Source organism: Xiphophorus hellerii, chromosome 7 (assembly GCF_003331165.1).
Source record: "Xiphophorus hellerii strain 12219 chromosome 7, Xiphophorus_hellerii-4.1, whole genome shotgun sequence".
NCBI lineage: Eukaryota > Metazoa > Chordata > Actinopteri > Cyprinodontiformes > Poeciliidae > Xiphophorus > Xiphophorus hellerii.
Window position 1 is genome coordinate 10,843,036 of NC_045678.1, and position 17,290 is coordinate 10,860,325.

General features: G+C 38.8%; 1 protein-coding gene across 3 annotated transcripts; it reads left to right on the top strand.

Moving 5' to 3' along the window:
- Positions 1-9,037: 9,037 nt before the first annotated feature.
- On the top strand, positions 9,038-14,606 carry klf5b (Kruppel like factor 5b). Of its 3 annotated transcripts, none has more exons than XM_032567797.1 (4): positions 9,038-9,400; positions 11,736-12,612; positions 12,705-12,764; positions 13,018-13,144. In XM_032567797.1, the coding sequence occupies exons 1-4, from the start codon at positions 9,224-9,226 to the stop codon at positions 13,041-13,043; spliced, it is 1,140 nt and encodes a 379-aa protein (XP_032423688.1). In that variant the 5' UTR covers positions 9,038-9,223; the 3' UTR covers positions 13,044-13,144. The 3 variants fall into 3 exon arrangements, with proteins under 3 accessions (XP_032423688.1, XP_032423686.1, XP_032423689.1); XM_032567795.1 differs by lacking the exon at positions 13,018-13,144 and adding an exon at positions 13,151-14,606 and having other exon boundaries at positions 9,043-9,400; XM_032567798.1 differs by lacking the exon at positions 13,018-13,144 and adding an exon at positions 13,151-14,606 and having other exon boundaries at positions 9,218-9,332.
- The last annotated feature ends 2,684 nt before the right edge of the window (positions 14,607-17,290 follow it).

The window sequence follows — 17,290 nt, forward strand, 5'->3', positions numbered from 1 at the left end:
CGGAGGGAATATTCAGACAAGGCCGATAATGCATTCTTCCATATGATTCTCCAGAGCTGGGACAGCTGTTCGCCGGCTTTCAGTGCCACGCTCAGAAAGGGACAGATTTCTCCGCTCTATTAACGGGACCCCATTAGAAAAATCAGGGGGAACGCAGTGCTAGCACCAAGGCGCCACTATAAGATTGCCACCCCGTGAACAGACCGTCTTGTGGGCCCAATGTTTTCACGCATTCTTTTAAGAGAGGAAAAAAAAAATGACAACCTTTGCCGAGTTGCTGCAATCGTTCATATATTTGAGATTTAGTGCTATTTGGAGGGAAGTTTAAAAATGAGGCGAGAAGGCCGTTTGTCTCAGAAAGAGTCTGACCCGTCACGTTTACATTACGTCGCAAAAGTATTGTGAACTGTTTACACATTTCTTCACATCACAACCACAAACTTCACTGGATTTACTAGAGAATTTGTGTGACAAGCCAACGTAAACTAGTGCACAGCTTGTGATTGGCGCAACTTCAAACCACCCCAGCCCTCTACCTAAACCGACAAGCTGGGAAAGGAGAAGACTAAAGCAGCTAAGAGATCCAATGTGACTCTGGAGGAGCTGCAGAGATCCACAGCTCAGGTGGGAGAGTCTGTCAACACCCCAACCCTGAAACACTGACAAAAAGAAAGCCTTTGTTGTGAGATATCCATGAGATAGTGACTTAAAGTTTTCTGTGAGCCATGCAGGAGACTTAGTGAACATGTGGAAGAAGGTGAGCTGGTCAGAGGAAATCAAAATATGACACTTGTACTGCATGAAAAATGCCATATAGGAAGACCTTCCAGCCAATGGAGAGGTTTGGTCAAAGCACATTTGTCCAGATTTAACTTCAGCTGGCATAGATTAGAGTTTGCATCTGAAAAGCTGGTAGAGAGATACCCAAAGCGTTTAGCAGCTGAAAATTGGTGAAGAAAGTAGTGACAAACAGGTGCTGATGCCACACTTTCAGAAACATTTTGTAGAACACTGCAGTGTATTCTCTTCCAAGATCCTGTAGCCGATAAATAGCTACACTTTAACAAAAAATGTGTAGGAGAGATCACTGTTTAACCCAATGATCAATGGCCGCACAGGATCTTGGCAGTAACGTGAGCAAACTGAGACACACAAAGCGCGCTCTGTCCGAGCGTTTACATTTCCGGACAATAACTGTCAGTACGTTTGTCACTTTATGGCCATCGGAATTAAACAGATTACAAGCAGACCAATTCCACAAACCAGGGCGACAACATGATAAAAGTTTAACGACAAGAATTTGTCAGCCGCAGCCGACAGGAGGAATTACTGGAGATCAGCGTCTCTTTTGTTCGTTTCACTCTCGCCCCTCGACCATCTGAGAGCGCCGAGCGTTGCTGCTGTGTGGGGTGCCTTGTAAAGTTTCAACTGGGCAGATGAATTCTTCCAGACCGCCTCTCCCCCTCTCTGGCCTCCCCTTCACTCCCGAGAACAACAGGGAGCTTGTTCTGACCAAGGACGCACCTGTAAGGTGCGGGCCCTCGCCGGGGCTTACCTCAGTGGCCCCTGCTTCTGTACTCAAAAGCCAATTATTCCCTCCAGAGAAGATATTGCACTGTCAACTTCAAACAGAGGACATTCTTTAGGCAGATTAGACCCAAAATTATGTTTTATTATTTCGGGCCCCGAAGAATGAATTGGACTATTTGGGGTCGTCTTTGTGGTGAAATCCAAGACAGTTTTAAATAGCGGAGGTATGTTTGGAGTCAGGGGGTAATACTCTGCTGTCGTTATGAAAGGGCAGCGGAGAGGATCAGATTAGAGGCCGAACAGCGAGAGTCTTTCAAAGCGGCTCCGTATCATCTCCCGTCTTCTTGTCCCTGCCTGTAGAGAGGTTAAATTAAATGGCTGTAATAAATGTTTTGGTGCTGCTGATGCGGTATGGCCGGCTATCAAAAGAAGAAGAAGAAGAAAAAAATAAACGCTGCGCGGAGAGAGACGGCACGGTGGAAAGATCAGAGACAGGAACAAATGGCGGGTGGGGAGAACTATGTCAGCACATTACCAGCATTAGAAACGGACTTGTTTTCACTTAAACCTCAATTATGATGCCGGCTCCAAAAACAATTATATTGATGAATGCTTTCTAAGTTACTGTAATTAAATTATTCCATTTAATTAACAGATTATATTGAATTTCTCCCCAGAGGACGGCATTAGCCTCATCTGCTGTTTTACAAACAGGAGTGCTCTAATGTTGTGTGCAATTGAAATGATTACTAATGCCTAATGAAACAGTGTCGGATCAGATAAATACTGAGAGCCAAGCTTGGAACTCAGGAAAAAAAAAAAAAAAAAAAAAAAAAAAAAAAACCAACAACTTGAGACAAAAACTATAAAGTCACAGAAGAAATCACTGAATGGGATTTCTTTTCCTTCCCAAGGGCAGGCTTTGTAAAACTGACATCAAATAAATTATGATGCTGAGTGCCTACTTGATGTTTTACAGAGAACACAGAAAGCCAGATGAAATATGCATTAAGCAGGTTTCAAAACATAATTGTCCTTGGATCAACCTGTAAGTGCTGATGTGAATGTATATTGAAAATGAGCGCTTTAAAATGAATTTGTTTGACTCGCGGAGGCACATTAGTTTTGAAGGGAGCTTATATAAAACGGCATCATGTGCACACTTAGTAGTTATAGAAGGTAATTATACTCAATATAAAACCGGGAAGCACATGTACCAGTTCTGGTTCACTGTTGCATGTGCAGGAGGAAGAGTTGGAACTGCAGAAAGCGAGTCACCAGTAGCTGACTATTGCCCTCTGCTGGAGGAGAAAGGAAGCTGCAGGAAGAGTGATAAATACTGAACGATAGGATGAGTTCTTCATATGTTTTTTTGTTACAAAACACTTACCCTAACCCTAACCTCTAACCCCAAACAAAACCTAACCCTAACCCAACCCTAACCCACGACTCTAATGTTCATCCATAGAAGAAAAGCTGAAGATAAAGACAGATAAAGTGTAAAGTGAGGATCAGTCATTACCGCATAAACAAAGAAGACAAAAAGATTTTCGAGCTTTCTTCTTATAATTAAGCTCAAATTAGCAGATTAGTAGATTCAGAAACAAAATTATTTTCCTCAAACCAGGATCTTTATTCCTGACAGTAAATGAGAGTGATATTTCTCAGAAGAGGAAAATTTAAAAGCAGTGATAATTAAAGAAATAAAAATCATTATTCAAAAAAAAAAATATTAAAGCACTTCTCAATAATCAATAAAAAAAAATAAAAATCTTTATCGGTAACATCAAACAGTTGCTGGTCAGGTTTCTTCATGTTTCTACTTGTACTTTGGCAATTTATCCTTCGTGAAGAGCTCAAAGTCTTTGAGTTTGGAAAGGATTTTCCTCCCATCATCTTAATCTTTATCTGCCTCCACAGACTCTCCGTCATGTTCAAGTTGAGCCGCTAAAAAACTAGAAAATGTTATTTACAGTCAGAAGAAACAAATCAGAAGATTAATTTAAAGCAAAAATCTGCAGGGAAGTGATGACATTTGTTCATTTATATGTAACTTTGCTTATTTTATGCAAGTTTTGTGTCCAGTTTGTGATTTTTAATAACATTTTTCATTTCATTAAAATAATGATGTATATTTTTTCATTTATTTTCTTTACTCATACTATTAATTTCTTTGTACTTGATGTTTTTTTTAACTTTTTGAATTGGTCTGTAGTTAGTCAGTTAGTTAGTCAGTAGTTCTCGTTTACCATTTCTTCTTTTTTTTATAGAGATCTTTCTTTCTTTCTTTCCTCAAATCTCTCGTTAACTCAAGAAGCCACTTAAAAAAATCAGGATTTCAGTCCTCTCAGTAAATTATGTCTTATTTTTTTCATCAATATAGATGAAAACACACGATCTATTGATTTGAAGAAGAAGACTGAAGAAGAAACAGCAGAAGTAGAGGCTTACTGTCCTGCTGGTCATGTTTATTGTCCAATCCCCTTCTGGCCCGGCCATATTAGTCCATGTGAGAGGAGAGATGAGTTGTGATGCTGTAAGCACATACCGAGCATTCTCCCTCCTCTGCTGTGCAGTTGTTGGGCATATTGTGAGATTTTAATACGTGGGGCAGATATGGAGAAGGGCTCGAGTCACATTCGCCGTACAGGAAAGAGCGGTGGCCAAGAATGGCAGTTGCTTCTCCTGGAGTCGAGACGATCGTGGATTTAAATTGCACTCTGAAAGGTCAACACATGACGGGGCGATCAGTCAGCTTCTAACATGGACATTTGAACTCCACGGGATGTTTTTTTTTTGTTTGTTTTTTTTTTTTATTGCAAATTGCTTTTTTACGCCGTTATGAGAAAATATGAACATATAAAACATTTTGTTTAAGGAGACTCAGCTTCACAGTGTAGAGTACTGACACATCTGAATTTTTAAGCAAACATCACCGGAACGTGCAAGTTCGACGACGTATGTTGGCACCAAACAGCAAAAATGCATCAGCATAGAAAGTAGGAAAGCTAATAAATTGAATTAGAATGAGCCATTGAAGGGATTATTGGCACCCTACAGTTTGGCTAAGGCAACCCGAACAGTGTGTTCATTTTACATTATACAAATAACCAAGGAACAAACAAAAAGATAAGAAGCTGCTATTATTCAAAGGCCGTGCACATTGTGAAAGCAGCAGAGATGTGGAAACGCCTGCGTTAGCAGCCTGTGAGCTTCTGAGTCACAATAAAACTGTCCGACGCATTGCCAAGTAGAAACCTAAAGAGAGAAACCTGTGAATGTTGCCAAATGTGAGGAAAAAAGGAAGATAAAAGGAGATAGCAGCAGATAAGACATGTGAGAAGCTTCAGGCTGAACAGAGTGCTGCTTTTTACTGCAATCTAACACGTCAGATTGAACCAAGCAGGAGTCTGAGGGTCAAGGCCAAACACCTGGTAGAAATATTTATGTTATTTTATGAAGCAGTCTTTTGGTGAAGAATGTCAGTGGATGCAATAAGCTGTCATACAGATGCCGTGGTCCATTTGAGAATAAAAACACTTTGGGAAACTCCTTCTAGCTTATAAATTATGGAGTACATATACTTATAACAGGAGCCTCTAGTTTATATATTCAGGAATTAGAACAAACTTAGAATCCAGAGAAACTCCTATTAGCTTATCCAGAAAAACTTACCTACAACATTATTAGAACAAGAGAAATTAGAATCCAGAGAAACCTCTGCTACTGTATGGTATATATCACAGACTACTTATTCTCAAACATGGGGTTACACTTTTTTCTTTTTGTTTTTCTTCTTTCGCTCTTTACTTTGGTTCGTTGTTTTGTTGTATTTTCTTCTAATTCATGTAAAGAACTTTGAATTGCCTGGTTGCTGAAAATGTGCTATATAACTGAAGTTACCTTACCTTACCTTTCATACTTCTTTGACACTGCACAAGAGTTTTTCCTGGAATATGCATCCAGGACAAGCTGCAAATACTCATTAGCCAAACAGTTGTAGAGCAGGTTCCTCTTCCGCCTTTCTGGCTTCATCAAATCTAGCAAGCTAGCTTTGAGTCTGAACAAACATAACTTCCACACCAAAGAGTGTTTTAGATAGCCACTTGATATCTCATGGTGCATTTAGTGACTGGGAAAAGGTCGAGATTTTGACTTCTCTGCCTGTCGAGAAGTCAAAATTTCAGCAGATTTGACTTCTGCTCCATGTGACATCATATAAAATATTGCCTATGTATATTGACCAATCATTTGGGTGAAGTATGACAATGTGTTGAGTATGAGCGTAATAGCCTGTGCTAATTATGTAGCAGACAAAAGGTGAACCAGTGTGAACTAAAGACATTAACACCATCCACTGACAATAACATTAATACACACAAATAATTTTACCATCTTATCATTTCGTCCTGTGGAAGATGAATGTCAGATATATTTTTTTTCTAAAATATCTGGTCAAATTATATTCTGTGAAGTTTATTAGCATAAACACAGCATTTGCGTTAAAGTGATCCAGTTTTTAGAGGGTAGCGACAACTTTAGTTTCAGAAAGAAACGAAGCTGAACTTACATCAGGTGTCAGACTGCAAGGCTGCCAGGTGCAAAGAAAATTTTAGATGACTACAAAAAAATGTCACTTGTGTTGTTGGTGATGTCAAAAGGTCCGGAACCATAATTACAACATACAAAAAGGCGACCTTAGTTCTGATATTATTTTGTCCTCGTTCATTTCAGTGTTTCATAAATGTTGTTTTAGTACGACCTTCGACATTTTAACATTTTCTGCCTGTTTGTTAGTGCTTACAAATAAGAGTTGTTATTATTTGAGCAACACTTTAGACGCTTCATAAATGCTTGTTTATAGCAGGAAGGAGTGAAAATAAGTAAAAACAAAAATTGGAACTGTTGTTTCAAAATTGAAAATAAATTAGATTTTAAAGTCATAAAGATACCAGATCTGATTAGTTGGGGAAAATGAAAAAACAACAAAAAAACTTGTTGATTTGAAAAGCAATATCATGTAAAAAGCAGTAGTGAATTTATTTATTCCCAAGCAGTTCAAGGACAAAACTGAGCACTTAGTTTAATTCTGATTTTTATTTTCCCACTGCCTGTTTGTACAATTGACCTTATATAACTCCAGCGGTGCTGATATCTGAAACATGTTCATTCAAGCCCGCAGTGGGTGCAGTTACAGTGATTTAATAAGAGGACAAGAACTGCCCGAAGGTGCATGTGGTTATGAAAAAGATCTCATGAAAAAAATCTTACATACACACCGGGTTTTCATGTGTACCCAATCAATGAAACCTGGCTCACTCTCATTCTTCCGTCACTGGGACACACCGTTCCAGCTCGTTACACTAACATCTGCTGACACACTGTACACTTTTGTGGAAAAAAAACATTAAGAACCGCAAGTCAAGTCTGTATTGTTATGATGTTCCAAAACCCGTGTCAATGGGATCCAAACAGGAACAGAGGAACAGAAACTCTATGAGGAGACTTTCTTTAAACCAGTCAGTAAAAGCCGAGTGCATCATGTGCTTATTTAAAGACAAACTTCCAACAACTGCAGACACATATCAGATCGGATCGTAAGTCCTGAATGTAAGAATGAAACACAATGTATTTGCATGGGAGCTTCGCTGCAGGCTCAGGAATGTTGGCATCAAGTATGCAGCCATGACAGACAGCTGCACCGCCGTGGCGTTTTTAACATGCCAGACCAGGGATTCGAGGCTTGCTGGGTCATCGAAAAGAAAATCTGAAAATGAGCCAAAAAAAAAAAAAAAAAAAAAAGAAAAGTGTAGACTAACATGATTTAACCTCTGTAAGAGTGTTGTTTTACTATTCTAATTATAGGTAATGTGGACAAAAACACGACGAAACCAATAGACAGTACACGAAGAGGCAAAGAGTGAAACTCCCAGCTCCTACTGAAAAAGTCGCACAAAAAGTGCGAATCTAAATAGAAGTGTTAGTGAGTAATGTGGAAGAGAGAAATCACATTTTCTTTCTGATGTGGGTGAAACAGCTCTTTGTGAGAGAGAAAAAAAGAAATTCTAAACTTTCTTATAACTTTCTTATAAATATTTTTGAATTATGCATATGTATGTATATATGTATAAAAAGCTATGAATATCACTGTAAACAGCTCTAGTGCTTTATGTTCCTTGAGCAATTTAACATTTTGGTGTGTTAATAATTTTAAAAAAGTTCTTCAGTACCATCAAAATTGTGAGGTTCTTTTGTATTAAACCAGGCAGTTGTCAAATCGTGCCTCCGATTCTCAAGTGTATTTAGATCTGCGCTTTGACTAGGCCATGAATATGCTGTGATCTAAACGCCCTCATTATACCTGTGGCTGTATGGATGTTTGCTGTCCTCTGGATGGAGGATCTCTGCCTCACTCTCAAGGTTTTTTTGCACCCCCAAACAGTTTGTTGTTTTCAGGATTGTTCTGCATTTAATTCCATCCATCTTCCGATCAACTTTGATCGTATTCTCATTTATGCAGCAGAAAAGCACTCCCACAGCATGATGCTGCCACTGTCACGTTTCATGATGAGGAAGATGTTCATGTGAAGTGTCACTTCTCCACCATAATATGCGTTTTGTTTATTATTATTATTGCAAAGAGACCAAAAATTCAGTTTGGTATCTTCTGATCTTTGATGTGCCTTTTTTTTTTTTTAAATTCATTCAAACGGAGCTAAATAAATGTGTACACCCAAACTTTTCTAAATGTTCATTTCAAATAAAAATCTTGAAAGCTTTTCACTTCAACACTGCATCACGTCACAAAATATCAATCAAATAAATTGAAATTTGTTTTGAAACAAAGAAAATGTTGAAAGATTTTGATTTTATATTTTTTCAAGGCACTATCTATCTATCTATCTATCTATCTATCTATCTATCTATCTATCTATCTATCTATCTATCTATCTATCTATCTATCTATCTATCTATCTATCTATCTATCTATCTATCTATCTATCTATCTATCTATCTATCTATCTATCTATCTATCTATCTATCTATCTATCTATCTATCTATCTATCTATCTATTTTAGTTCTTAATATTATTGGTGAGAAACAGAAATACATTGCCAGAGGAATGAAAAAAGCCTTTTTTCAAACTGAAAATAATTTTGTCTGTGTGGATATTTAAGGTCTAAACTTCCCATTTAAACGAGGGACCAAATTTAGAAAACCACATTTACTGTGGGAATTGAACCATAAGAATATATATATATATATTTTAAAATAACTTTCCTTGTGGGTGTGTGCCTTATTTCTTGATCTTGAACACAAACAACCCTGAGTCGGATTAGCTCATCATAAACTTAAAAAAACAACAACAAAAAAATCCCAACCCCAAGTTTATTTCTCCTCTTAATCGCCAAACCACAGCATTTATTACACTCGGTGTGCTAAGTACCGCCTAGTTGTCCTGTTTATTTTGCACGTGTTCGGCGCCGCCCTGCAGACGCGCTGATATTACGCCGTTGCGTAATTTGACAAGCCAGTGCAAACCAGAGGAGGATGAGCGTTTGACAGCTGGCTCGCCGGGGATTGTTGTCGAAGCAACAACAATTCAGATTAATTCGGGCATTTTTATTTTTATTTTTTTTATTTTTATTTGTTTAACTATATCGAACGAGTATAAGGCTATCTACGCTTTTAATGGCTGCAGCTGTGACGAATTCGGTCTGGGTTGCTCCGGGGCAGGACGCGCAGTTTCTCCACAAAAGCCACCCAGCGGCGCCGCTGACATCATCCGACGGTCTGAGAGGTGAGGATCATGGAGAAGTGCAGTGCAACGCCATCCTGGGAATTTCATCCTTCCCAGATTATAATCTGGTAGGGTTGATTTTATTTTTTGCACTTGCATTGCCTCTCTGCATCACTGTGTCGCTATTATATATTTTTTTATTATTATCATTTAATTTTCTGTTGCCTGCAGATTTGGTATGAGAAACAGATTTGTTTTCATTTCAAGGGTCTGATCCTAACATTGATGGCTGCTTTGAGAAGAATGGTGAATAAAGACAAATTTAAGATCGCTGATGCTGACATTCATTGTGGTGTGTTGGGGATGAATGGGATGTGCGTCCTGCATAGTCCTGTGGAGCAACTGGATGTTCTAATTTCAGCTGTGCATTTAGAAAGAGCTTACATGCAGCATGAAGCCTTTGCACAGAGCTACTTGTAAATCGGAGCTGCAGGTTCAGCTGATTTTCTGTTGTGTTGGTACACATGCATCCCCAAAGTGGAACTACAGTCCAGAGTGACATGTGGTGCAACCAATGATGCAAAGTCCAAGACAGGAAAAAGCAAAACAAAACAAAACACTGGCCTCATCAATACAGAGGCAAGTAAAAAAAAACAAAAAAACTCTTAATACCAATTTTGAGACTTAAGTCACATTAGGAGCTTGATTCAATTTCTTCACTCTTGAAACTGCCAATCCAAACATGAACCAGGCCATAAGCTACGTTAAATTACTTTAGTTTGATTCCACGTGTAGGGTTAGGTTCTAGCCCAAAACATGGGTTGAAGTGACCAAATTTTTTTTTATCACTTATTGGATAGTTGAGAATTTGTTGAAATGGGGTTCTGTGAAGAGGTTAACAACAGTTGCTATCTTATCTGCAGTACAGAGCTCTCTTGCCATCTTAATTTAGCATAAATACTGTCCAGTTGGTCCATAAGGTAAGAGGGGCAAAGACCAAACTTGACTTCTACCATCTCAAAAACCGCTTGGTGGTTTATGCAAATTCAATTTAACCAACCTTTAAGCTGCAGTTACATTTGCATTCAATTGAGATTTACGCAGGAAATGAAGGTAGGAAGCGGTATGCCGCTTACTGCTTCCTGTGTGAAGTGTGTTTTACTGAACACGTAAAGCCTTTTCAATCAGAGAACCGACCAAAGTTACAAATGACCTGGATGGCTAAATAAGTGAAATAAATGGAGCTAGAGTAAAAGATTTGTAATTTTGGTTTAAATCTGCGTAAAACATTATGAAGATACAAACAAATAAAGTCATGAGTTTCATTTTGTCTAATACATTTGCTATTTGAGACCAAAACAACAAAAAAAGGAATTTGAATAGCAAATTTTATGCTTGATACATATAACACTAGAGGTGCACTGATCAGACTCAGCCAATTACTAGGTTTGACCTGCCAGTATATATATATATATATATATATATATATATTTTTATTTTTATTATTTTTTTTTTTTTACCAGATTCCAGTTTGTGTTAATGAACTATCCTGAGCAGCATTCAAAAACATTTTTGTTATCTTATTTTATTTTTGTTTTAATCTGTCTTTTTTTTTGGATTTTTGTTCAACTTAAAAAGACAAGACAGTATGACTTTGTTTATCCATTCTGGTATCTGCTGACTTGGGCTTTGGTTCAATGTTTCTGTTCGCCAGTTTGACAAAATGTCCCCAAGGCATTTCAAGTTGATGTCATGTGGCAGACAGTTCCTTTTCATACCCGAAAAAGCCTGGTAGGAAACAATAAACACTACAAATGTATAAAAGGCGAAATAAATGAAATCACCAGCACCTGCCACTGTCTAGCTTCCTGTGATGGCCACAGAAAAGCTGGGCACTGTGTCCCCTCTGGCTTCAGTATAATACATCCCAGATAAAATGTCTAACTGAATCTTCTTCCTACAATAACAACTTCTCCACCGAAGAGTGTTTTGGTTAGCGTGAGCTAGCTATGGTTAAGTTGCTATATTGGAAAATGGTCAGAGCAGGTCAAGATGGATAGGTAAAATATTACCTATCAATATTGATTTAATGACCAGTTCTTTCATAAAAGTGTGAATGTCAACCATGGCCACCAGGACCCTGCGCTAACTACTTAATAGATCAAACCTGCTGTGAATCAAAGTCTCAAACACTTTGTAAACATTGTCACACAACGTCATTTCACAAGCTTACTATTTTCTATTTGATCTTGTGGAAAGTTAAGTTAAGTGAGAGTAGGTCATACATTTCTAAATGGCTGCCTGATCCAGTCTTTCTTTGACAAACTGGATCACAATTTTTGGTTCGGTGTTTGCTCAAAACTTTCATCTAAACAGCGTAAGCCAATCATTTGAGTTAAAAAAGGCAACTGTGCAGTTTTTGTGTTATTTACCAAGTCATTTCCCTTTTGTTCTTTCTACCAGGGTAAAACTGAGATGGACACCTACCTACTTCATGACGTAGTAAATTCAAAAATGTTTGACAAGGATAGTGCTCCCATGCTGGAGTCACTTTTCCCCGAAGACTTCGGCTCTTCTTACAGCGTCAACATGAGCCTGCTCCTTCCCGATGTCGCCTACTTGCAACCCGGCCCCTGCCGGACTGTGAGGCAAATCAAAGCGGAGCCACCACAGTCCCTGATGCACTCGACCTGCCAGGGCAACGGAGCACCAACGACCTTCCCAGAGTACTCAGGAATGTTTAAAGCAGCTGACACTCCTGGTGGTAGCTTTTTCATCAAGCACGAAGTGCCAGAATTCCAAGAAATTCCCCAGTTTCAGATGTTGAACACTGATTTAGAGCAGAACTCTTTCCCCATCACCCCACTAAGTTTTCCAGTCGGGAATCTCCACGTGGGACAACTACCAAACGTTTCACAGACTGAATGTTTTCCATTCAACCAGCACTCTGGCCATCAGTTTAGATCAACCTATCTGCCACCGTCTCCGCCAAATTCTCAACCTCCGAGTCCAGACACCGACAAGGAGATCCTTCATAACATCTCCCCTCCTCCCTCCTACGAAGCCAGCATTGCCTGTAAGACAACACTCCAGACCCACACTGATCCCAGACAGACTTCCAGCGATCCTTCGAATCAAAGCCACAACCAAACGTACGCTCCTGCGTTCACGCAATGTCCACTTGGCGGACCGGTTCAGGACTCCAGCCTGGCACCAGCTCAGATGACACCAAGCGTCGGACCTCTGTCTCCGGAGTTGGCGCAGTCTGCGCCAGCCAAATACAACCGGAGGAACAACCCTGATCTGGAAAGACGCAGGATTCACCACTGCGATGTTCCAGGTTCGACTACAAGTCCTTACGACTGGCAGTTGAGATAAACGTTGGTAAAATGTGTGGCTAAAAGATGTGTTTTTGTTTTTTTTTTTCTTAAGGTTGCAAGAAAGTATATACAAAGTCGTCTCATCTAAAGGCTCATCTACGAACCCACACAGGTAAACTTCTTGAAGTTGCACATCTTATTTTGGGGGTGTACATGAGGATGTTGCCAGGCAGAGAAGTTTTCTTGGCTTGCATATTCGTTCTGTCTGGCCCACATCTCGCTGCTGTCAAATCACATAAACTCTTCAGCTCTCGTAAAGCAGGAGAAGGAGGGGGGAGGTTGGGTAGAAACATGCAATGATTTATGGCCCGCAGATGAGGCATGCTATTCCTTTTTTTTCCTCCTTTTCCAAACTCTTTTATTAGATGTGAGCTCTCAACAAGACTCTTAGATGATGTCCTTGAGGGAGAACGGGTGGGGTGTAGATCCACAAAAAAAAAAAAAAAAAGGTTGTGGGTGTCCAATTTAGCTTTACCGTGTGATTTCTGCCCGGCGCAGGTGAGAAGCCGTACCAGTGCTCCTGGGAAGGATGCGAGTGGCGCTTCGCCCGCTCCGATGAGCTGACGCGGCACTTCAGGAAGCACACCGGGGTGAAGCCCTTCCAGTGCGGCGTGTGCAGCCGCTGTTTCTCCCGCTCTGACCACCTGGCCCTGCACACCAAGAGACACCAGAGCTAAGGGACCCCTCAGCTGTATCTGTCCAGTCTTTTAAGCTTTTCCTTAAAATGGACAAAATACTGGAAAAAAAATAAATAAAAAAAGACTGCAATTTATTCTATTTACGCTCAAAGGATACAGTTTGATGTTCTGACCTGCCGCTAAATGTTTTTATTGTTATTATTATTATTATTATTGTAAGAATATTAAATCTGATTGTTGCCTTACTTTCTCATCAACATGAGATATTTGCAGATGTATCAGCTCAATCTATTTTACCAAATTTGTCCTTTTTCAAGCCTTTTTTTGATAACATGCCACATATGAACGTTTGACAATTTTTATATCTGAACTGTCGATTGTGCAGATCCTATCAGCATTGTGCAAGTTTATTTATGAAGGCTCTGTGCTGCCAACTGAAAGGAAAAAGGATGTTGTTTTAGCCTGCAGGTGAAAAGCATGATTGTGTTTGCGAACTGTGGAGAGCATCGGGAAAAGCTGCACATTTAAGATGAAAATAGGAGAAAGAAAGTACTCTGGCATAGAGCACAGTTTGTGTCATGTAGTCAGGGCGTTGCTCATAGCATGACTTTGAAACTGCCAGGTTTATGATACTTTTAAGTAAAAGCGCAGTGTTCATGCTTTTTCTCCTTTTTCTGTAATAAAAGATTGTTTGATTTTTAGACTGCAATTGTTTCATTTAGAAAGCACAATGATTACAAGGGGGGAATATTAGCCCCGTTACAGATTTGTTTTGCTTTTTGGTCGTCAGACACATTTTGACATTAGACAAAGACGAGCTAAGTTAATACAAAGGGGAATTTTTCAAATGATGTGCTGGTTTTCATCTATCTATCCATTGTTTATAGCTGTTTATTCAAGCAGGGTTATGGGAGAGCTGCTACTAATCTCTATGGGTCTTTGGGCAAGAGGCATAGTACCTCCTATTCCAGCTCATCACAGCGCAGCACATAAACACACACACACACACACGCACACTTCTTAGGATAATTTAGAGTACATAATTAACCCAACATTTATATTCTTTTGGCTGAGTGAAAGCTGGAGTACCCAGAGAGAATCTATGTACGCTAGAGCAGAAAATGCAAACTCCATGCAGAAAGAACTGAACAGTTAAGTGTTTTATTGTCACATTTTCTTGGTTTAATTTGACTAGCCTCACCCAATCCTGATTGCTGCCTAACCTGCAGAATCGAGAAATCAAGTCTGTCAGCAAGAAGTTGGCAAAAAAAAAAAGTAAATTAACAAGTCTCAAAAGGCGTGACAGCATTCTGCAATGAAATCTAAGAACAGATGAGAAACAAAGTCATTAGCATAATATCAATCTGGAGCAAGGTTGCAAAGTCTTGTGCTAAGATGTTCTGAGTTCAGTTAAACACAGTCAGAGCCATTATCTGCACATGAGGAAAACATGGAACAGTGGTGGATCTGTTTCAGGGCTGAAATACCCCCAAGTGTTCATCTGCGATTCATCCTGATCACCAAAGAACCCAGAGCAACATCTACAGCTCTGCACATCTCACTCACCTTAAAGTCAGAGTTCAAGATTAAACAATAAGAAAAAAATGTATAAACAAAAAATAAATAAATAAAAATATGCTATCAATGAGTCCTTTTTGTTTGCCTCTTTTTTATTCACATGGATTTTTTTTTAAATTGCAGATCAGTGTATAACGTAATGAAAAAAGCAATTCTTAATGTTTGTTTTTACATAACCCTCCTGTTACGTTCCGGGTCAAATTGACCCGTTTTAAAGTTGACATTTTTTTTAAAAAATACTTGGAAGTATTTTTTTTGCATAAACGTTTTCTATTTGTCTTAATAGGTGCACTCTACATATAAATTGAAAATGTATTCATTTTACACATTTGTACCAACCCCTGCGTCTACTTTTCACATAGATACTGTTTGGGTCAATTTGACCCGGCAGTCAAGTTGAAGTGCAAAAAAGATTAAAAAATGTCCAATTCTATATGTTTCCTTGCAGCTATGAACCATATTTCGCCACACACACACAAACACACCCCACCACACACATGTGTGCACACCCCGACACACACAAGCCCACTTTCATACACCCTGTGCATGCAAAATGATAATAAAGTCAGTCTAAGTCTAAGTCTAAGTCTTTCTCACTACTCTCTTTACTTCACTAGGAAACTGCGAGAAAGCAGGTGTTCATACAACTTTTGACGGGAATCTTTTCTGTTTCTGTGGACAAACTCCACCCACACTGAGTGACACTCAGCAGAAGTGGAGGAAAACATAAATACTCTCTACATGACTCATTTATCTTGATTTTAATCAGTAGGTCAATTTGACCCTGAACAGTATGTGTGTCTCAAGTTCAATTATAAAGATCACCCATTGAAAAAAAAATAAAGTGTAATATGAAAAAATTTACCAAAGATCAGTTTCAAGGAAATTATAGTTTTTTTGTGTCTAGGTTTTATTCAGTGGACATAAAAAATGTAAATTAAATTTTTTATGTCCAAATGAGTAAATGAGCAGGTTGTCGTCATTGATCCTTAATTTCTGAGAAATAATAAAACATCATTGCACAAATATTGATTGAAATGGTTAGTATTGGAGTTAATAATCAGATACAAAAATGTTTTGAAGGAATATTTTGGTTTCTGACACTATTGCATGATTAAATACTCCCTGGGTCAAATTGACCCACAAACATTATTGCTTTACCCCAGAAACGAACATAACCGGAGGGTTAAGACAGCAATTTCAAAAATACAAAGTTTTTAAAAGCTCTTGACCCAGCATCATAGTAGCTTTACATTGAAAGCCAGAAGAACAAAGTAAACATCTAGTTTTTTTTTCTCAGAAACTATATTAAGCAGTCGAGCATTATCTGTATGTAAGACGTTTGCAGATGCTAAATAATTATTTGGTTCCTCAGCAGTAGAATTAGGAAAATCCAACCTTAGCTGACATGTTGTCACATATGTGATCAAAATTAACCCAAAATGCAGATGCAGAGTGAAAACTATACTGACACACCATGATTCTGTATTCTGTGGAGCTATTCTTAGCAGCAGCCAATTGAAGTATTTTCTTTGACCTTATTGCGCTTTTATATCGTGGCAGAAGACTTTGTGTTAGTGGTTAATTAAAGATCACCCTTATGCTCTCAGCTCATTTTCTTTTAGATTTAGCAATAGCCTTTTACTAAAATGTAACTTTGTCATAGTCATAATTTGGAAATCTATCCTCATTTTAGCTTTAGTTGGCCAAGTCTTAAAACATGATTTGTCGTTTTCACTAAAAGGTGAAGTCAGACAGGAATTAAATCAGGGGTCTCTTAAAACTTTGGGGAATCTGAGCTTTGATTGCTTCGTCATGACAGACATGATGGAAAATCTTTCTCTTTTCAGCTGTTTCTATTTCAGTCCTGAATTTTCTGGTGTTACTGTCCTGTTACAGCATCCGTATTTTGGGGAGGCTCTGGCTGTCACACAGATAGCATCACTGATCTTTTAAACACTTGCTACATTGAGGAATTAATATCAGGGTCAACGACTGTAAGTTGCCTTCGGCTGCAAAAACAAGTCATATCTTGATACGCGGTGATTGTTCATCAGCCGTTTCGCTTACCGGATCGTACGACCTGATAAGAGTCCAGCGGTTAAGTTTATGGTGCTCATGTGCATGTGAACAGAGCGACACTTTGCTGGGTTTTTACCTAGATTTCCATTGAATAAAAATGAAAGCACACACCATCCTTTTGTCTGATCAAGTCCTTTTAGTTTGACCTGGAATTCCATAATTAGTCCTTCAGGTACACCATCATTAGAACCAGTTTTAGTGTAATTGTGACAAACGAAACAAGATGTTCTTGTCTTTATTTACAGTTCAGAGAGTGTACGTTTGTGACATGAGTCACAGAGGAGGTGCCGACAAAGGGTGCCAAGAAACCGCAGAAGGTGCCTGAGCTTGTTCCCGAGAG

Coding starts and splice junctions, on each gene's coding strand:
- klf5b (XM_032567795.1), top strand. CDS start 9,224: ATGGCTGCAGCTGTGACGAATTCGGTCTGGGTTGCTCCGGGGCAGGAC. Junction 9,401..11,735: donor CCTTCCCAGATTATAATCTG/GTAGGGTTGATT, acceptor TCTTTCTACCAG/GGTAAAACTGAGATGGACAC. Junction 12,613..12,704: donor TCACCACTGCGATGTTCCAG/GTTCGACTACAA, acceptor TTTTTTCTTAAG/GTTGCAAGAAAGTATATACA.